This window comes from Hyaena hyaena, unplaced genomic scaffold (genome assembly GCF_003009895.1).
Source record: "Hyaena hyaena isolate Hyena2069 unplaced genomic scaffold, ASM300989v1 scaffold_65, whole genome shotgun sequence".
Lineage (NCBI taxonomy): Eukaryota > Metazoa > Chordata > Mammalia > Carnivora > Hyaenidae > Hyaena > Hyaena hyaena.
In genome coordinates this window covers 2,075,639-2,098,563 of record NW_024080697.1, presented here as the reverse complement: position 1 = coordinate 2,098,563, position 22,925 = coordinate 2,075,639, and the positions used below count along the sequence as shown (strand labels likewise).

Genomic DNA, 22,925 nt, shown 5'->3' with positions numbered 1-22,925 from the left:
GAAGATGTTATTTCAATTGAGCATCTCCTTTACAAAGCTAGCCTGAAGATCAAAAAGAATGTAGCAGAGTAATGACTAGGAACTTGTAGGCTCCCTCTCTTCACCTTGTTTATGAGCATATCAACTGGATGAAAAAAGCAGGGGATCCTTAAAAAGAAAAAGAAAAAAGGAGAGAGAATGAAAAAAGAAGGCGAAAGAAAAGAAAAACAAAAGGCAGAGAATAAGTTGGTTTAAAAGCATACGCTATTAGCCACAGCTGAATCTAACTGCTTCCTGTCTGGAATGATCCCCAAAATTTCCTGCTCTAAGTGACCTTATACCCATAGTGCTTCGGCTCACTCATTTACCTCAGCCACCACTTTCCAATAAGCCTCTGTTGGGCTCCCTGCTGCTGAATTTGCTTACCTGAGGTTTCTGATAAGGGTTTCGCCTGGAAGACTCAAAGGTGGGATAAACTGGCCGGGTTGATGCCCGCTGGGTGGGATCCTGGCACACAAATCCTGAGTGCGGAATGGGAAACATTAAAACCTGCCATTTTCTAAGAAATTAGCATGTGTAGCTGCACCTTTTCTTTAGATATACAAACTCAGTTTCACTGTCATAATTACAGAGATCCATCCTCAGGAGGAACAGGCATGGCTCTCTCATACACACACTCCACTTGAACTTCACACCACCAAAACTGGACAGCACAAGAATGGAAAATATGCAGATAAATCAACCTTCCTTGTTGGGGAGCTGAATCTGATTGAAAAGGCGATTCAGAGTAAAAGTGCAAACCACCATTTAAAAACACACAGTTGCTTATAAAAACAAATTATTTTAGAGTAGCTTCCTAGAGGGTAACTGGAAAATACTGTTGTTTTTACTGGGAGAATCCAGAAGCAAGTGAGGATTCCTGTCCTATTACAAGATCTACTTCTGGAACTGCCGAAGGTGGTCTACTGGCACCTTTCCAAAGTGGGCTTCTTAGGTTATCCGTGATAGGCTTAAGAAATTAGGTATGAGCTCATTTCACCTCCTAAAAAGAAGCAGATTCCCATGCAAGGAGTCTAGAGTAGCTAAAGTTTACTGCATTTGCTGGTACACCAAGTATGAGTTCATTTCAGATGTGTATTTTGTCAGACCTTTGTAGAGCACTTAAAAAACCACCACCACCCCACAATATACCCACCTGACAGCCCATCTCCATTTCAAAGTTTTGGCTTATCTACTCAAAAGGGGATTTCTTCCCTGGGCTGCCTTTAGTTGTAAGTACTACAGAAGGGATCATGTGGACACCAGCAGAGAGCATCGAGGGGAAACATAGCCAGTCTCCTTTGTAACAAAGCTTCTTCAGTGAGTTGCACTCCCCCAGCTCAGAGGAAAATAGACTTTCTCCAGACCTTTGCTTTATTCTCTTCCTCGGCCCATAATTCCTGTTTCGCAGGAATTAGGTCTCAGCCCTAGTTGTGGTTCAGCCTCAGGACAGGATGGAGCCAGGGGGAGCAGGAACATAGAAACACTTGCCTGAAAATACAATTTTTTAGTACAAAACATTCAGCGTGGCTTAGGAACTGCCAGTTAGTAACACCTAGGAGGCTTGACAAAAAAATGGATGCTCTGGTTAACATTTATGTGAGTCTTCAGAAAGCACTACTACTCACCTACAACAGTGAACATATCTGAAATCATACTGGCTTTAATCTTTAGGTCCAGAGGTGCATCACTAATAGAACAGAGAAAGAAAGGGCAGTCGATAATGTTACAGATGAACAGAACAGCTGACTCTAATGGGCCCCAATATAGCCGAGTTTCCAAATGTCAATGAGCAGCAATACAAAAAGCACATCAAATCCATGGAAAAAGAAAATGAAACCTGGGCAAAAATACTAGAAATAAAATCCCACTGTTAAACTCACCCCCTGTAAGGCAGGCCCAGCAGCAAAGCTGATTCCCTGACATGGGAATCTTTTTATCCCAGAAGGTCTTGGGTAATTCAAATCGTGTACATCAAGAATACCGCTTCATTTTCAACGTGGATTTCAGAGGTTTAGACTTTTAATATGTTCTTTTATGAGTATGCCCATCATTCAAATTATTTTTTACTGCTGCAATGGTCAAATCACATTCACAAGCAAGAGAAGAAAGTCTAGTAATCTTTGTACTTTTGTTTTAAGCCTTCATTTTCTGTTCTAAATCAATCTTTTCAAGCCTGTAGGCTTGTAAATGAGGGCAGAAAAACACAAGTTGTACCAAAACATCACCAGGTGATGCAGCAGGAACCCACATGGAAACAGAAACAATATGAACTAAAAGCTGGAAGCCTCCATGTGGTGGTGACTGCCACGCTGGTTTGGTGTTGAGGTGTTCCTCCACAAACCAGATTACTTTGGCTGCTGGACCAATGCATCATCCTGCGGGTCTCTAACACTGTGTGATGCACCTTGCTGGGCAATCTGCAAAGAGGTGAGTTAACAAAACAGTAGCCCAACATCTGAATCATCTGTAATATCTAGTTCTGTACCTTACTATTGGGGTTAAGCCAAGCTCCCACCCCGCGAAGTCATCTATCTGTCTTTATTTGATTACTGGGCATTTTGCCAACATCTTTCAGCTTTAAAAATGCAGCCACTGGGTGGTCTCTGGCATAAATCTCTAGGGTTCCCTAGCTGTTTGGAGAAGCGTAGAGCTAATAGGAACTCTGGCTACTGCTGCAGATGTAAGCACAATCTTCTCCGGTATTAAAAACTAGGTTTCCTTCCTTCTTCTAAACAATAGGTAGGTTACAAAAATTTTAAGACAGTTTGAAGTTTTTTTGAGTCTACTCTTGGATGGAAACCAGAACACGAATGATACAAGGACCAAAGATCATATCCACTGCTCTAGACCCAGCTCTATACCTTTGTAGTATATGTGGATTTAAGTCTTTAATAAACCTGTAGTAATAAAGGAAATATTATACCTCATGCATTTCTTTAGCCTTAGCAGAACACCTACATAGTTGAAAGAGAGAAAGAGAGAACTAGAAATAAAAAGGTATACAAGGAACATCCTTTGGAAAGTCAAGAAAACAGTAAACATAGATCACAAATTGACTAATAAGATAAGGATTCATGGTTGCCATCTGGACTTCAACCATGTGTCACAAATCCCTCATATTTAGAAATTCTAGTCATTTCTATCCAATAACTAGGGCAAGAAGTCTTGTGCCAAGAGAAATGACAAAAAAAAAAAAAGTGTTTTAGTGTTACTCATTGAAGGTTTGTCCTTTTTTAGTTGATGGAACAGACTACTTACCAGGCCAAAGAAGGAGAGAGATTTACTTCCAACAACCATGGCTTCAGAGTAGAATCTATGAGCACATCAAAGCCATAGAGTTCTAGAAATACAACATAACACAATACACAAGATCATTACCTATGACACAACTGAATAAAGATCTGGAAGGCCGAATCCAATCAACTCCCACCAGAGGCCTAGAAATTTGGTTGAGTATAAGCAGCTTAGGTTAAGAAGAAATCTGAGTGCAAAATACATTTATTCTTCTGCTCTCCTATGGTTTCAATCTCCCTTTGAAGACAGGAAATACACTGGCTCAACACAGAGAGACAAAAGAGAAAGGAGGGAGCCTGTGGCAGGCAGAGCAGGACGGTGACGAGACACCCTACACCACTAACAGTGGAAAAGGGAGGGGGCCAGAGACCAAGTTTCCATGGTTTCTGGTTCCTTACTGATTCTCTTCCCTAACTCAACTGCTGCAACAGGCAAAGCAAGAGCCTTCTCTCCCAGGACGCAGGGATAATAGGACACTAACTTTGGAACCTCAGCTGGCAGCCTGTACTGTTACTGTTATTAATGAAACCTTCTCCACAGTCCTCTTTGGTATACATATATGAAATATATCTGACTTTCAAAAGTCCCACTCATTCTCGAATCTCCTACTCTGTGTCCCTCAAACAATCCACATCTTCTTTCCAAGGGAAAAGATGAGCTTCCTTACAGCTTGGTCAGAGGTCACGGGCCACAGCTCACATCTACAGAACACACCCAGGTATCTTCCAGACACTCATTTTGAAACAAATGTCTTTACTTCAAAAAGGATGTTCCCATTTCTCAATACTCTCAAAAAACACAGAAAAATAAATGTAAAGTTCTAAAAAGATGGTGCCACAGGCTGTCTTGAACACAGAAAATCTGATATGGGACCAAGAATCTTAGAAGAGGAATCTGGAGACCTGGATCCTTCTCAGGACTCTACCATTTATTCACCGTGGAGCCTGGAGAAGTCATTTCGGTCTCTGATTTTTCTTGCCCATCGTTTCACCCCTTGATCTTCTCTATTAATCATCATCTGTCAATACCTGTGTGCTCTTTAAACCTAAATCCAGAATCCCTATTTGTACAGTACAGACTCAGGTAGACAATCATATTTGAATTCTTCCTCTCAGGAAAAGCTGCCACGAATGAATCTTTCATGGCCAGTATGTTCTTCTGAATATTTTACCTAATCTTCAATCATCCCACAGAATATTCCCCTTTTAATCTGAAAAAAAAAAAAAAGTCTTTTGTGATATAGCACTAAGACACTGAAAAAGGAAGACTTAATTGCAAAATCTACAAATCTATGTTAACATCACACAAGTAGGAGCACAGGATTCAACTGTTTCATAAAATGCTAATATTATTAATAATAATGGCACGAGGAAACACAGTAAGAATGCTTGATGCACATGTCGACCAGATTTGCAGAATGAACCACAAACGAAGACAAACTGAAATCTGAATGAGAATCGATAAGACCCGTTATTTAGACACCTTGCATTAAACAGCCAACATGTTTACTTAACTATTTCCCGAATTAAGAGGCGCAGTCCAAGAATCCCAGCAGAAACGCTGAAAACCAACATTCTGGGAAGTAAGAAAAAATAAAATAACTCAAATAGAGAAGACACCCTTTACAGTGCATGCTGTATGTTTCCCCAGGTGAGTGAAGCCTGTCAGTGCTAAAAAATCGCAAAATCAGTTTTGGATCTAACGGCGCCCATACACGCAACAAGGCTTGGATCTACTACCCTTTCAAAGCAGGGTAAGTATGTGGTGGCATTCCAACACAGTGCAAAGCCCAGCTCACCTAAGGAGCTGGAACTGGGAGGGGTGGGTAAGGGTGGTAAATGGAGTGAAAAGAGAGCGTTTGTATCAGGTTTATCGCTTCAAATCATCAACTCCACTTAAGAAAAATAATTTTGGTTCTAGGCAGACTACAAAAGTCCTCATAATGACCCTTTTAACTTATGATCGGCCTTCTCTATGGACACGAAAGACTGTAAAAGGTAAGAAGTATGCTGTACTGAGAATATTAAACTTCACCTTTGAATACTGTGTGCTTTAGCAGCAGGGTCTAGAATTTCAAAAATTCAGTGTCCAGGATGAGATATCTATACCAAGAGTTCGTGTCATTAACGGGTGTGGGCAGGCGAGGCTTTTCCAATTCCGAGAGCTACTTTCTTTGTTCCTCTGTGCTGTCCTCATCATGACAGAAGAGCCAGTGTTTTCTTCAAAGGACTGTTGCTACCACTTCGTTCAACAAAGTTTCCTTAGGAAAATTTCCTTTCATGAGATGCATTCTCTTGAGCTCCCAACCAAATCAAAACAAACTTGAAAATTATACTAGTGACTAGTAAGAAGCAGCTTGACTCCACCATGACTTCACATTTGTGCCCGTATCTCCCTATTTCTTGAATGCAGCTTCCTGAAAAAGCAACCTACACTTAGCTGTCTTGACCTTCTTAATGCCTATTCATTCCCCAAGCCATCAGAATTTGCTTTTGCTCCCATTCTCTAAAGCAGTGACTGTCCTCACTGTGATCGACAAAGACCACCTTACTGCTAAGCCCAAACATCTGAAACTGTTGACCACCCCTTAGTTATTAGAACTTTCTTCTCCCTTGGTTCCAGGCACTGCTCTCTTCTGACTCTTCTCCTCTTTTACTCCTTCTCTTCTGCCCAGCTATTCACTGGTAGGTTTGCTCAGGGTGGCATTCTCAGGGCTCTTTCCTTCTCAATTCTACTTCTCTTCGATCTCATGTATTCTCATGGCTGCAATTAACATCATGATGATGACATTCAAAAATAGATCTTTAGTCAAGTGTGTCCTGGACACCAAATCCGTAATTCTACAATTGCCTGCTACACAACTTCACTAGGATAGCCCATGAGTATTCCAACACTCAACAAAACATAACTCGTTATCTTTCCCCCAAACCTACTTGGCTTCCTATTTTTCTTCACCTTGGAAAATGGTAGCCCGATCCACCAGTCTCCAAAGCTAGAAACACTCTTTGCCACCTCCCAAAATCTACACATTGCCAGACCTCTTCTCTATTTCTCTTTAATCCAGTTTTCTATATTCTCTTTTGAAATATAATTTACATATAATGAAAGAGACAGATCTTAAGTGTAACCCGATGAGGCTTGATAACCAGACACATCCATGTAACCCACACTCGTATCAACCCACAGAGAACATTTCCATCCCTCAGAAAGATCCCTCATGCCCTTTCCTGGTAAATGCCCTGCTTCCTCTCATCACACCCCCAGATAATCACTATGCTTATCTCTTTCACCACAGATTCATTGTCCATTCTAGAATGGCATATAAATGGAAGCATAGTGGTTCTGACTTCTTTCAACTGGCACTTTTGAGGTTCATCCACCTATTGTTTTGGGTTTTAAAACAAGTTTATAGAAATGATAAAATTATTGTATAACCTACATACAATGAAATTCACCCTCTTAAATTGTAGTTTGATGAGTTTTGACAAATGTATGTAGTCATGTAACCACCACAATTAAGATATAGAACAATTCTACCACAGACGCTCCTGGTGCCCCCTTCTAGTCAATTCTCACTCCCTATCCCCCCAGCGACCACTGATCTATCTGATCTCTGCCTTTTCCAGGAAGTCAAATAAATGAAATCATACAGATGAGCCTTTGAGAGCGGCTTCTTTCACTTAGCATCGTGCTTTTGAGATTTATCTATGTTTTTACATAGCAACAGTGTAGTTCATTCCTTTTACTGCTGTGTAGGATTTCATGTTACAGATATACCACAGCTTGTTTATCCATTCAACAGTTCATGGACATCTGGGCCACTTCCAACTTTTGGCGGTTATGAATAAAGGTGCTATAAACCTTCATATCCAGGTATCTGTGTGAACATATAACATTATTTGTCTTGGGTAAAGACCTACAAGTGGGACTGCTGGATCACGTGGTAAGTGTACCTTATCTCCCCACACTTCTTCCCTCCCATTCATTTCCCTAGGACTAGCCTCTCCCCGCTGCAGTCCATTCTCCATGTGCCCAGTGGAATTTCTTATTTTTTTTTTTAATGTTTTATTTATTTCTAGGAGAGAGAGAGACAGCGTGAGCAGGGGAGGGTCAGAGAGAGAGGGAGTCACAGACTGAAACAGGCTCCAGCCTCTGAGCTGGCAGTCAGCACAGAGCCCNTCACAGACTGAAACAGGCTCCAGCCTCTGAGCTGGCAGTCAGCACAGAGCCCGACACGGGGCTCGAACCCACGAACCGCGAGATCATGACCTAAGCAAAAGTCGGACACTTAACTAACTAAGCCATCCAGGCGCCCCGACCCATCAGAATTTCTAAGACCTAAATCTAACAGTCAGATAGAGATAGGCTGTGAACTGGTCCAGCGACAGACACTTGACGTCAGGTGGTGCTTGTAGGATTTTAAATTAGTCATTTCTAGTCATGCTGTACACTATTCCCTTTGTTGTAATTCTGTCCTCCCAAGCTTTGGGTCAAATCATGATAGAAGTTAAAGAGAGTAATAATCATCTTATTGCTCTCCTGCTCAAAAACCCCAGTGGCTGGCTGCTGTCTCCGGGAGGAATTTGCACGTGTCAGTCCTCTATCACGGGGCTCCAATCTGCCCTCATGTCCTGCCGCCCCAGCCCATGCAGGCTGTAGCCAGTCACACGGAACTTCCCGGTTCACAAACTGGCTTTCCCCGGCTTCCCCTAGGCATTGCTGATAGCTCCCGTGCATTCCTCGAGCATCAGAGTCACCCTACTACTGGTACTGTCTTTGTCATCTCCAGCCTGTTCCTCCCCACAGCCCAAGGGCAGGGCCATTTCTCATCCATCGTTAACACTACAAGCAGCCTGCACCATAAAAGGCACCTAAGTAAGAAGCAGTCAAGAAATACCGAAAGAAAAAGAAAAGAGAAGGAAAAAAAGTAAGTGAAAAGCACTGTACAATTTTTTTATTTTGACATTAAAATTTTTTATTTCTTATTTTTTTAATTTAAATTCAAGTCAGTTAACATAGGGTGTAGTCCTGGCTTCAGGAGTAGAATTTTTGAAAAAGACAAAATAATTTGCAGCTACTCCCCCAAAATAACCCTGGCCACAAGACTTGAAATATTCCTAAGAAAGCTACCAACCGTAAAGACAGAAACATTCTTATTAAGGTTTCTACATATTAAGACATATTAAGAAAAAACTTGATAAAAGGTGGTCTAGGAAGGGAGGGAGAAAAAAGATTTGATAGAGAAATTACGAGCGCATCCAAGGCCTAACAGATGACTAAACATGGCACACCACTAATTGTGAAATCAATCCACTAACCCTCCCAGCTGGAGCTGTCACCCGAGGCAGTGGAAAGTGCTGACATTAGCCAGCCCGCACTGCCAGTCAAATGCTATTGTATAAAGGAAATTCTTTTCTCCTTGGCTTCGGATTTGAATTGCAAACCTAAGGAGGAAGTCTTTATCTGGGATCCAGAAGGAGAATTTGGAAAAAAACAGATCAAGATCCCACAGGAAAATGAACTAAATAAAAGAAAAAGCCCAGAGCCAATTTGTTAACTAGTCCAATAAGTCAATACGGTATCTGGCTACCACATGTAAAGGTAGGTTTGAAACGAGTATCTAGAATCCAGGACTGCTGATTAGAGCCGAAAGAGTGCCTTTTTCAGGCCTGATCTGCTAGAAAGAATGATATCATTTTTCCTGAGATCTAGTTACAGGAGAGCAGAAGGAGAATCCAGGATATGGGGCAGGCCAAAAGTGGCCGGGCTCATCAGAACTTGTCTTTATGTGAGTGAAGAAAGGGCCAAAGAGACCTGGCTTCTAAACTTGGCTTGGCCGTTTGTTAACTGCATGACCTAGGATACATTATTTGACCTTTCCAAATCTTTTTTCCTTGTTATAAAACATGGGTAATAAATACCAACGAAACTCTTTTAAGAGGGCTAAAGGGAGTAACAAGGAAAAGTGCTTGACAAGTTACTTTCTACAGTAACTTTTCCCACCTGAACAGCAGCATGGGATAAACCAGAAGGGAGACTCTCTCAAAAAGTGAACTATTTACTGACCTTCACTATGATTTCGTTGGTAGTGATCAAGTAGTTTACATAATTGAGGAATGTATGCTGCCCACTCTCCTTCCTTCAACAAATATTTACAGACACCCACCCTTTGAGAATGTCAGGTTACTCTGTGAATGGTCTAAAACAGCAGCAATGAAAGGCCAAGCAAGCATCATTCATTCAACAAAGAGGTGTACTGCGCATGGACTGTCCTGAGCAAAGATGTTACTGGTCTCTGACCTAAACCAAGCCAGCCTCATCAGCTCTACAGTGGCATGCGCAGCTGGCTCAGAGGATCCCAGGCTGGAGAGGACCAGGGTCTGAGGCTGTCACTTCAGCCATCCTCACACACATAGATAAAACTGCTGTCAGCAGCAGCATCTGCAAAGGACAGCTAACATCCTGTTGCTTTTGGCTGGTTTTCTCCAACTGGTCAAAAAAGCCATTTTCCTTGCCAGTTATGCCACAGTGCCAGTTTCCTAAGCATATTTAAAGGGTTGCTGTTTACACATATATTTCACATGGTACCATATTTTAACAATCTTGAAAGAAGTAAAAATTCCATTGCCAGCAATCTATTTTATAGGGAGGGGCATCAAAACTCTATAAATCAAGACTACACTGATCAAGGCGACCTGCCTGCCAACCATCTTGTGGGCCCCTGCCCTCCAGGCCAGGTCTCTTTCGTGTGGGCTCTTCCACCTGTGGGCCCTGGAACTGAGGGCAAGGGTCTTAGTTTCTCAGGCCTCAACTCCATTATATGGACTGATGATTCTCTGGGGTCCTTTCCAGATGTACAAATCTATGAGAAGGCATTACGTGGCTAAGTTTCAGGTAGTTTAGGAAGGTTGCCAAGTCTACGTTGAAATGTCAATCATATAATGCAGGTATATGTATATGTCATGCCATGTAAAATCTGGCTTGAGAGGAATAAATGCTTGTAATCTATGCCTTGCACAGAGCAGGGATTGAAAATAAGTTAAACGCATAAATAAACAAATGAATGGGAATATTGGAAGTACCTAAAAGCACAGTTGGGCATTACAGGTGGTGGAGCTGGAACGAAATCATGAGACAGAAACAGATAGTACTGGAATGCTCCTGGCCAACATCCATAATGGATAAAGGCGAAACAACCAAAAGAATATAGTGAACTCCATCACTGGGCTACTGGTTTCCTCTAAAAGCAACCAATGCTCTATGCAAGCCAATTTCTTCCAGGAAGCTCTCAATTCATGTTTACTCTAAAACACATAAGAAAGAAAGAAAGAAAAAACAGTTTTATTCCTTATAACTTAAATCCCAAGGGAAATTAGTAGGAGTAAGTGGGAGCCAGAGGGACTCACACAAATAAACGCACATATACAAAACCATACCTGACGGGGGGAGGTTAACGAAGCACATAAATCCCAGGGCCAACAGGAAGTGGACTTAGAACCACAAAAGCCAAGAAGACAGTCAACAACTTAAAAAACTCCAGATGCACTCTCTTTATTAAAGAATAAAAGCAGGGAGGGGAAAGGAGACCCACAGAAGATGAAATGGACTTAGGGGTATTTCACTGAGTCAGGGAAAGTCGATGCTTATTTCATATCGGAATCTCTATGGCCATTAAGTTCCGGAAATCCTCAAAGAGAGTTTGTTCAAAAAGAACAAAGATTTTTATATGAAGAAATTTACCTTCATATAAGAGCCAAGTCAATGTGGAAAAGAAACCTTAGTTTTTTAATCCAATGAGGTTTTCAAAGTTTGAAGGTATGTTCTATGCACCCCTTCCTCACGCAGTTTACAATAACACCAAGAGCTCTAGGCCCTTACCAAACCAGATCTATTGAGAAGCCTACTATCAGGCCACCAAAAGGCAATTAAAGCAAGTACCAAGGTTCAACAAATATTTCTTGAACATCTTCTAAGAGCAAAACAAAACAAAACAAAACAACCCCACCACTATGCACAAGAGGTGCAGAAACTAGGGAGACCCCATTGCTGCCTGCAAGGAGCTTCTAGTCCAGGAGGGGAGACAGACACATAAATGGGTACCAGATGACAGCCAGGTACCACTGCAGATGACCCATGGGAAGCTTGGGGTTGAGGGGGCTAACTTTGACTGGAACACTTAGGAAAAACTTCCCCACAGATATGATACTTGGTCTTGAAAAGATGGTAGTAATCCATTAAGTAAAGTAACAGGAGAAAACTATTTCTGGTGCAGCATAAAGCAGGTGCAAAGTAGAGGCGAAGGTGAGGACCTGGCAGGCCCAGGGAGACAGTGAAAGGTTTGGTTTGGCAATAAGAGGACATGAGGGGAAGGGAGACACAGTGACTACTGACCAATGACAAGTTAAGCTCGGAGACTACGTTGGGGGGGGGGCGGGCGGGGAAGTGCATATGTAAACAAAACGTCACAATATGAGAGGAAAAGAGCACAACAGAACAGCATGGAGAGGAGGCACAATGGGGCACTGTGTTGACGGTTCCTAGAAGAGGCAATGTCACGCTGAGTCTGAGAATATGAACAAGAACTTGCCAGGCAGACAGGCCCGCGGAAGTGATACCAAGGCACAAAGGTATGGAGTGTTCAGTGGTAGAGCTGGACTATAAGGTGTTAAGAGGAGCAACTGAATTCCAGAAAATTCAGCTGTGGTCAGGTACTTAAAAGCCTTGAAGTCACATCAAGTTTCTATTGACTAGTTAACCCTAAAGAGCCACATAAGGGTTTTAAGAAAACATGAACGCGTCTGTACTTAGAAAAGGTATCACGACCTCTTCTTTTCCTATATAATTTCAGGTCTTGGTTTATCTACGGTATTCTGCTCATGGTCTTAACACCTCCCTCTGTTTTGTGCCCCTTGAGTACAGACTGTTATTATAATCCATGAAAGAGTTCAAGAATTATTCATTCTAGTTACAAAAATAACAAAGAAATAATTTCTACTGAATGCAAATTGAGGACTGGACACTGGGCTGCGTGCTTTGCACACATTATCTCCTTTGATCTTCCTGGTATCCTTGGGAGGTAGGTATCATCGTAACTGCAACTTTAGAATGGAGGAAACAGGACTGGAGTAACTTGCTGAAAAGGGGAAAACAAGTAAGGGGCGCAAATGGCTTTCATGCGAACTCTGTCAACCTCTAAAGTCTGTTCTTTCCTTTCCTGTGACCCTGCCTCCCAAGCAAGGCATGACTCTTATATCCTTACTACTGTATTACTTTAATCATCACCCCAGCAACAACCCTAATGTGCGTTACTAACAAAGCCTAACACCTGCTGAAAGCCTTGTTGACTTTACAGACACACTGGCCATCGCTACAGAGTTCACATCCGCACAGGAGACAAATGTGTGCACGCAGTCTCAGTGCCAGTCACAGCCAGTGGGTCAGCAGGCAACAGGCTTCCCGCTCCAGGAGCTGTGAACTGTTTCTTACTCCTTCTCTGTGCAATCAGGGAGTTAAGGGTAGGAAAAAAGGGAAGGGAGGGAGGAAGAGGAGGAAAACGTAGGGAGGGGGGCAGAAACCCCCCTAGAAAGAAGACTAAAACAAAAAGGAGGAGTCATTGGAAAGTGGGAGAAAGCACATACTGGTACCAGCCAGAGCTTCTTGGAACGGTTCCCAGTCTGGCTGCCAAAGAGCTCTGGAATATATTTGTTAGAGCTGGATTCCTGTACCGTCCATTGCAGGCTTTTTCTGATTGCACGCTGACAGAGAGACCCACACTTTGGTTCCAGTCCTTGTTTCCCGCACAGAAAGCTAGTGAGTCCTTAGGGGACCTCCAGCTGAGCTCCCCTCTGGCCTCTTAGTAGGGCCTTCACATGCTACCTGAGGTTAGAAAGAAACACTCGCCACACACACTTCTTACTTCTGTAGAATCACTAAGCCTCTCTACCCTGGGACCCCCTCCCGACTTCCCAGGCCCCTTTGCACACAACGTATCAAGCTTTGTGAGCCTCCTTACCAAAACAACTGCTGCGGTGAGGAACAAAGGTTTTACAGGCTGTAGCAATAGCTAGTTCAGCAGAGATGATAGTCTTAATAATCAGGTCTTCCACATGGGCCATCAGTGCTACAGAAAAAAAAAAAAAAAGAAGCAGCAGCAGCAGCAGCAGGAGAAGAAGAAACAGAAGAAAAGGAAGAAGGAAGAGACACTATAATGTATGGAAAAGAAAGACTGTATTCTGGAACACAGTGTGATTATAAAAGTGCATGTGCTCATTCCAAAACGTCTCCAGGTAGTGGTCTTGCAAATAGGTACTCCAGGAGAAGGCATTATCTATGAATAAGGCGACACAGTCAAGAATGTGGGTGCAGAGGTTGTACTGAAGTGGCATCCTATGACAAAAGACAGACATAGAAAGGAAAAGAAGCCTTACTTCCCCCTTCTCAGCCTTCTCCTATCGCCCTTGCCTTTGTGGACTGAGCTAAGCCTTTTTGCACACTGTTTCCCATTCTGTTCAAGGCTCAGCCAGTAGTGTCCATTTTGATTCTAAGCCCTGTATTCATACTCGATGCTGTTCATTCTCCAATTCAACAACATGAGTGAGACAGATTAACCTTGAAAAATTTGAACTCAGGGCCAATATGGAGACAGTATTTCAGTTTGCAGCTCAACATTCAAGAAGGATAAATTCACTAAAGGTTAAAGGACAAAGTTGTGCCTTCCAAACTAGAAACAAGAAAAGGGATTTGGGGCGGGGGTCACAGAGAGCCTGTTTTCCATCTTGTAAAGGACAGGCTTTAACATCAAGAACAACGACCCCGTCAGAAGTCTCAGCGACACGACCAGAATTAGAGAGAACGATGTGTGCTGAGAGGCAAAGTGAGGTTGTACAGAGAAGAAGGGAGGTCACAAAGGGAAAAGGCCTGGTACTCACCAGTTGTATCTCTGCCTTCTTGTTTCAGATACCTAAGCATGGCACTCATGCTCCACTTGTTCCCATAATCCTCCACTTCTGGGTCATCACAACTAAAACAAAGGAATGGATCAAGATCACTTACACAAATAAGCCTGGCTGTAGAAACCAGATTTTTTACAAAAACTTCTCCTTTTAATATTTAGGAAAACATTCCCTTTGCTGACCTCCCCTCGGCAACTTTTCTTGGTCCCTCCGTCATACATATCTTTCGACCAATGATTTTTTTTTTTAATGAAAATGCATATAGCTTCCTTTCTGGGGGGGGAGGGGTGGGTAGGAAAAAGGCAGCAAATCCTTCCTTAAGCAAACAATTATAATGTATCATGAGTGGAAGCAATGTGTGAAAGAATGTCCGCAATTTAAGAGTGGCCACAATACATTAATAGGGTGAAATGTTCAGAGATACTAACCTAGTCTTTGAGGTAAATGTCACATGAGCCCACAAAACAACTTCCAATGCCCTTTTCAGATCAGCACTGAGTCTCGGTTGGCTAGTGAGGTCATGTGGTACAACATTTTAAGGAGCTAACTTAGCACGGAACTGCTTTAGCATCTGAAGCGAGCTCTCTCCTCTTTAGTGGGAGGTACAACTCTTTTGGACACCCTCTGAGGTATCGCTGATGGGAGAATGCACGAGAGCAACAAAAAAAGCTATGAGGTGCCCCACCACCAAAGCAGCAGACTGCCGAAGTGGGTATGCTGCCATGCCCACTGGTAAGGTCCTGCCGCCTGGACACTGTGTTTTGCAGATGCCCCCTTATTCCCTAACACCGTCCCACCACCCACCAGGTGCATGTCTGCTCATCTTCCAGGGTGAAGGACAGAGGATCTTCAATTCCAAACTCTGGTCCCAGGACACGCCATGGAATCTATATAGCCTTGGCAACTAGGCCATTACTTCCAGATTCTTTTCTTTCTTTCCTTGGACTTTCTAGACACCTATTTTTAGTTTGAGTAGAAAGTAACTGTTTGGGTTTCTTTTTTATTTTCCACTTTCTGGCAAAATTATCAGGATGAAAGAAAACAGAGCAGAGGGATATTTCCACACAGCTGGGCTGGTACTCCCTTCCACTGGATCGTTCTCTGAGATGGCCTCATTTCTTTATTCATTTAATTTATTCCTAACTTTTCTTCCCCCTGATCATACAAGTATTTATTTTAGAAAAAATTTAGGAAATACACAGAAGGGCAGAGAAGAAGACAGAAGTCACCCACCCATAATCTCATCCACTATAGTTAAGCCCTGTTAACCTTTTGGTATATATCCTCCAAGTTTACATTTTCTCCCCCTCAACAAAAATAACAGCTTTAGTCATCTTATAGACTCAAAAAATAAACGTCAAGTAGCATCTGGTAACCTGCTTTTTCCACCTGACAATGTATAGTCATGAACATTCTTCTCTCTGACCCTGTGCACACATCTCTTATTATTTCTTAACGTTAAGTTCCTAGAAATGGAAATGCTGGGTCAAAGGATACCAATATTTTTTAAGCTTTTGATACATTTTGCCAAGTACTGAAATGACCTCATTTCTTGATTTCTAAAAAGTTCCATATGCCTATTAAATTCCCACCCATAAGTTAAGTGAGGAAAGACAATGAAGACGAAACGTGGGAAGGCATATTTTAGTAGAGAAAGGGGACACTATAACTGGGCAAGCAATGAAGAAGCAACAGCAGATATGCCTCAAAACTGTGCTAAACAACTGACAGCTTCCCATTAAGTTCCATGGAGATAAACGGAGTGCGACAAGTTGACTTTCCACATCTCCAGGACCTGCCATGGCACCTGGTTCACCTGCAGCCAGTACCTGACATAGTCCCCACTCTTCTTATTCACACTGTAGTTTGTCAGGTGCATGAACTGGTTCCGAATGTTCTTGGCTCCTTGATCATATCGCACAGTTGCAAACCTGATAGAAAGGACACAAGTTAAATGCCAGGAATAGAGGTTCAAGGAAATACAGGCTCCAACTCAGGATCAGTGTGATACTAATAAAAGGAGTGTGACATCAGTAACAGATAGTGAGTGCTGAATAAGTGCCCACTCCCATGGTGTTTCATATATAATATGTAGTTCATTCCTTAAAGCAATTCTCTGAAGTAGGTAATATTATATCTCATTTTTAGAGTAGACATAAAAACTAAAATATAACCTGGAAAGATTAAGTAACTTGTCCAAAATCATATTATGTATAACATCCATTCGTGATACAAGCCCTCAACAAAGTAGGTTTAGAGGAAACATACCTCAACATAATAAAGGCGATATATGAAAGACCCACAGCTAATAATCACCCTCAGTGCGGAAAAACTGAGAGCTTTTCCTCTATAGTCAGTAACAAGACAGGGATGTCCATTCTCACCACTTTTTTTCAACCTAGTACTAGAAGTCCTAGCCTCAGCAATCAGACAACACAAATAAAAGGCATCCAAATCAGCAAGGAAGAAGCCAAACTTCCGCTACTTGCAAATGACATGATACTACATACAGAAAACCTGAAAGGCTCCACCCAAAAACTGCTAGAACTGATCACCAAATTCAGTAAAGTCACAGGATACAAAATCAACAAACAGAAGTCTATTGCAAAGAATTCTACACACCAATAATGAAGCAGCAAAGAGAAACTAAGGAATCAATCCCATTTACAATTAAAGCAAAAACAGTAAGATACCTAGGAATAAACTTAATCAAAAAGGTGAAAGACCTGTACTGTGAAAACTATAAAACTATGAAAGATCTGAAGAGGACACAAAGAAATGGAAAGACATCTCATGCTCATGGATTGGAAGAACAAATATTATTAAAATGTCTATACTACCCAAAGCAACCTACACATTTTAATGCAATCCCTATCAAAATATGACCAGTAGTTTTCACAGAGCTAGAACAAACAATTCTAAAATTTGTATGGAACCACAAAAGCCCCCAAGTAGCCAAAGCAAAATCCTAAAAAAGAAAAGCCAAGCTGGAGGCATCACAATTTCAGACTTCAAGCTCTATTACAAAGTTATAATCATCAAAACAGTATGGTACTGGCACAAAAGCAGGCACATAGATCAACGGAACAGAATACAAAACCTAAAAATAAATCCACAATAACATGGTCAAAGCAGGAAAGAATATCCAATAGAAATAAGTCTCTTCGACAAACTGTTGGGAAAACTGGACAGCAACATGGAGAATGAAACTGGACCATCTTTCTTACACCACATAAATAAATGCAAAATGGATGAAAGACCTAAATGTGAGACCTGAAGCCATAAAAATCCTAGAAGAGAACACAGGCTCTAATTTCTTTGACATGAGTCATAGGAACTTCTAGCTATGTCTCCTGAGGCAAAAGAAACAAAAGCAAAAATAAACTATTGGGACTTCATCAAAACAAAAAGCTTTTGTACAGCTAAGGGAAAAAAGAGAGAGAGAGAGAGATTAAGGAGTGCGCTTGTGATGAGCACCAGGAGATGTATGGAAGTGCTGAATCACTATATTGTCCACCTGGAACTAATATTATACCATACGTTAATTAGCCAGAATTTAAATTAAAACTCAAAAAGACAGACAGAAAGAAGAAAGAGCACAGCCAGTATCAAAATCAAGGCTGTCTAATTCAAAAACCCATGCTCTGAGTCACAATGTTATTGTCCCCTATATATCCAGTTAAATGTTGAAACAATCATTTCTCCCTAAATTGAGTTATTTTCTCACCCACAATATTGCTGTTTGCAAATCTGGCTGTTGTAATAATAATGTGTTGCATTTCCATACGTAATGTTAAGTTCAAAGAAAACAACTTCAATAGATTCATAAATATCATATCAACCCCCCCCCCCCAATCACACTGACTCCACAACACATGTTCTTAACCGCAAGATGCTGCTTCTCTTACAGAACCTTAGACAAACAGGAAGGATGAAAAATGAAAATAGAGTTACTCAGGCCTGGGAAATTGTGTACAGGATGCTGCAGAGGACAGAGCGCTAGCTGGTCAAGACACACCTATGGGGTGCCTACACAGCGCCAGCACTGTAGCATACTATGGAAAATAATTAAGCCAAAAGAATAAAACAAGAGCAGAATGATAGACTTAAAACACACGTCCGTAGAAATAACAGAACCGATCTATAAAGTTCATTTTAAGAAAACAATAGTGGCGACATTAACAGCACACAAAGCCTAGGTCTACAGAACAGTGTAACTATGAGCAGAGTGTAGAAGACTAATTCCTGAATTTGGAATGAAGGCAAAAGACAGAGGGATTAAACATGGAGCCCACTGAAAACAGAGCAGCAATCTGATATCCTGGACTATTGTCAAAAGAAGACCAAAGTATAAAATATACATGCCTCTGAAGGAAGTAACCAGGGAAAGAGAAAACTTTCCAGTGATGCTCAACATCAACAAAAAGACACTCGAGTCGAATGGTTATGGTAAATATCAACCCCTGTTTACATACCACTAGAAACGTATCACCCCTCACTAAAGTGGTTTTCCCAAGAGGCATATCCAAGTGTGTGAAAAAAAATCCTGGAAGGCCACAAGTTTATTTTCATATGATTTACAAATTATTTACATATGCTTACTCAGACTATGAAGTCAACGTGAATTTTTACCACATTAAAGGGCAGCATTTAAAAATTTTCCTCTTCTCTAGTTCTTCTCACCCACCCACTCTCTCTGCTTCCTAATTCCCTGTACTAGAAATATACAAAAGCCAAAGAAAGAAAAGTGAAAAACAACCCCAAAAAACCCCCCAAATTAAAATAAACAAACATGAGGACAGGAAGAAGGATGTGGACAAAGAGAAAATGTTGAGCAGGCATGTATGGCTGCGGAACAAGGGTTTGATGACCAGTGTGTGTCTGTGTGTGAGAAGGACCTCTGATTTTTCTCAGAAACTTCCAGTAGTTATCACCTAACTTCTAACCACACCACTCCATGGTGAGCAGACCTTGCCTATGTATTCCAATTTTCCTTCTGTAGACATTCTCCAGTCTAGCAGGAGACCACCATTCTCTGGATCCTTCTGAAATGCATCGAGGACCCATGCGGCCCCACAGAGCCTGCCCGCCTCCTCCAGACGTTACCTCACAGTGACAGACCTCCTGCCATCCTCTCCCCCAAAAGAATAATGACTGAGAGGGAGAGAAACGGTTCTGCTTCAGAGAAAGAGGGTTTTCATCTCTTCTCGATAGGAGCACCTGATCTAACTCGGTCAACGAGAAAAGCCTGGCAAAAGCCTGGTGGTTGAGTAACCTGGTATTCCACACATCTGTCATTTCTACACCCCTTTTTTCAATAGGACTGCATCTCTAAAAAATTAATTTTTTTTTTCCTCCTAATCTTCCTTCTCACTGAGGAATTTATATTCTCAACTCCAGCCAGGACAAGAGTATTAGTGTCCCAAAGTAGGCTTCTAAAGAGCATAAGAAGCAGTAAGAAGTAAGAATTAGAGAAAAGGAAAACAAAAACAAAAACAAAACATAAGCCCAATGGAAAGTTATCAAAAGAGCCAAAGGTTACACTCTCTATTTCACTTAGCCTGATGGGGAATATAGAAGGCCATGTAGGTGTGTGTGCTCATCCTTCCTACTAAGCCAGGAAGATACAACACTTCTCACCAAACTCCCTATTCAAAAGACCATGTTCATCTCTGGTCACCATCTTCCAACATGTCCCTCGTATACTCTAGACCAGCGGTCCCACCGGCCTACTATTCAAGTTCTGATTAACCCTCACACTTTTTTTTTTTTAACGTGAATCACTTGGCCAACATTTAAAATTAGACCTTTTTTCCTGCAGCCAGTGCTTACATGAGGAAAAAGGACAGGATAGGAAGGCAGTCCAGAGGCAGTACGAGGTCATCTGTGCAGGGTTGCAGCCTCACAGGGGTCAAAGTCCACACAAGAAGGGCGTCTGAGGGGGGCGGTGGCCAAGGAGGTTGAGAGATTGGCCACACAAAAGAGAACTGAGTAAATAAATATGTTGAAGATAATGGGAGTCAGATTTCTCACGGCTGGAGAAGAGAGATTAAAAAACAAGGAAAGAGAAAAATCAGAACAAACCCTGTAGTTCTGAAGGAGAATTGGAAGGTATTAGGATAAATTCCTGCTTTTCAATATATGGAGACCTTTATCAGAGTAAATATAGATGTGTGTATGTGTGTACACGTAAGCATAACAAACATAGATTTCCTGGGTCTGCCCATTTCAAGGACCTGAGAGCAAAGACACCCCAGAGCAAAGAGCTTATCTAGCTCTCAGCTCTTGATTTCTAAATACTGTTCTCCATTAAAAGCAACTGATGCCCCTTGGAGAAAATGGTAGATTCCAGAGTTGGGGCAGAAAAAGAACAAGATAAGCCTGAAACATCTTGTGCCTGAAGAAATGACAGGACACAAAAGCTGGCTTACAAGGGCTCCTGTTGGCTAAATCTGAGACAATATAACATCAAAATAAATCCTGACGGCAAAGCATCATAACCCATTAAGTAAAACAGGAATCCCCAATGGTATACATAAATGAATAAATAAATGGAAGAAGAGACAGCTCTGTCATGGAACAAAATGTCAAATAATAAAAGGAAAAAGGAATGATGGAATTAGAAAATCATCAGAGTGCTGGGTGGCTCAGTCGGTTAAGCGTCCAACTTCAGCTCAGGTCACGATCTCATGGTTTGTGAGTTCGAGCCCTGTGTCAGGCTCCATGCTGACAGTTCAGAGCCTGGAATCTTCTGCAGATTTTATGTCTCCCTCTCTCTATGCCCCTCCCCTGCTCACACTCTGTCTCTTTCTTTCCTTCAAAATAAATAAACATTAAAAAAAATTTAAGAAAATAATCATTTAACAACTGTTGTAGTAATAATTCAGGCAAGAAACATCAGTGGATATTGAAATCACTGTGTAAAAACTAAATGTGGAATGTTACATGGTCTCAAAGTATCTCCTCTTAAGACACTTATTAAGTACAGAGGGAAACACAAAGTAACTTTACAGTGGAGAAATCTGGCAGATACCACCTTAACCAAGTGGTCAAACACCACTAAATAGTTATCGTGTGCCATCAGATATAATGCACTAACAAACACGGCATCACGTCTGTGGTATTCTGGCCAAAGATACTGAACCTAGGTCTAATCATGAAAAAATGTCAGAAAAATCCAACAGAGGGACTATTCTAAAAAATGACTGGCCTGCAATCTTCACAAATGCAAAGGTTATAGAAGTCATGGGAAGACTATGGGAACTGTTCCAGACCAAAGATGACTAAAGAGATGTGACAACTGAATAGAACATGTGATCCTGGATCAGATCTTTTTGTCATTGAGAACATTATTAGGACAACTGGCCAAATCTGAATGGGGTCTCTCCATGAAAGGTAAAAGGTAACTCTGTGCTATTTTTATAGCTTTTCTAGAAGTCTGAAATGGTTTTAAAATGAAAACCGGAGTAAGTTTCTCAGTAAAAATCTAGATTTTCAGCCAACCTTAAGAAATGAAAAGATCTGGCAATACCACCTTGTCTTAGTCCATTTAGGCTGCTATAACAAAATGCCATCCACTGGGTAGCTTATAAACAACAGAAATAGACTTCTCATAGTTCTGGAGGCTGGGAAGTCTAAGATCAAAGTACAGGCAGACAGACTTGCAGCTGCTGGCTGTGTGCTCACACGGCTGTGTGGAAGGGGCAGGAAACTCTCTGGGTCCTCTTTTATAAAAGGGCACTAATCGCATTCATGAGGGCTTCACCCCCATGACCTAATCACCTCCCAAGGGCCTAACCTTCTAATACCATCACCTTGGGGGTGGGGGTGGGTGGGGTGGGTGGTAGAATTTCAACATATGAACTTGGTGGGGGATACAAACATTCAGACCATAGCACCACAACATATCAACGAGTTGCAGGCGCTGAATAGCAAGTGCCCTTTAAGTGGAACATGTGATCTCCAGCTTCCACCAGGCCAACTTCTTCAGTGAATGTTCCCATGAGACTTTAGGTTTGCGACCCCTGATTTAGACCTCTGCATATCAAATTTCAACCTGTTTAGGTCTAAAAGTGTCAACACAAGTTATTAGCCACAACCTTAAAGAGGTAATTCGCTACTAGCTACCCCAGGACCGAGTTTGCAAAAACTTCCTCTAACACATACTGAAATCTATATGATGCATGGAGTCTTGAACCTTCCTCTTGATGAAATCAAGACTTAGAAAAAGCTCTTATGACAGAATTTCATAGTCTTGACCTTTACCAAAAAAGGGTGGGGGGGAGGTAGGGAGCTCCTACTTCTTTGCCAAATCTGAAATTCTGGGTACTATTTCACAGCCAACCAATGAAAAGAGAAGTATATGCTTTTTTTTAAAAAAAAACCACTCTGAAACATATATAGATTATCTTTATTCTGACAATAAATTCTTAAGTCAGAAGCTCCACTTCCTTTTTGCTTTCTAATGTTTCTCAATGAGAATGGAGACAATGGTAACAACTTGTCTAAAACACTTGCGTGTCTGCCTGAAGGCAGGGTTTCCGTGTTAGACACATAGAAGGTACTGGATAACATGAACTGAGACTGCACCTGACATGTCTCTCCCAGGAACTGCACCAGGAAGGAACCAAAGCGGGAAGGAAAACACAGAATTACTGG

General features: G+C 41.6%; 1 protein-coding gene across 8 annotated transcripts in view; it reads right to left on the bottom strand.

Annotated features, from left to right (window-relative positions):
- The window catches only part of TTLL5 (tubulin tyrosine ligase like 5), a 286,366-nt gene that overhangs the window by 218,852 nt on the left and 44,589 nt on the right, over positions 1-22,925 (bottom strand). For all 8 annotated transcript variants that reach the window (XM_039232207.1, XM_039232212.1, XM_039232208.1 and 5 more), the window contains exons 9-14: positions 16,097-16,198; positions 14,244-14,335; positions 13,328-13,435; positions 3,280-3,361; positions 1,647-1,708; positions 406-500 (exon numbers count right to left, since the gene is read on the bottom strand). In XM_039232207.1, the coding sequence (XP_039088138.1) occupies positions 406-500; positions 1,647-1,708; positions 3,280-3,361; positions 13,328-13,435; positions 14,244-14,335; positions 16,097-16,198 (541 nt within the window). The remainder of the gene's footprint in view (positions 1-405; positions 501-1,646; positions 1,709-3,279; positions 3,362-13,327; positions 13,436-14,243; positions 14,336-16,096; positions 16,199-22,925) is intronic.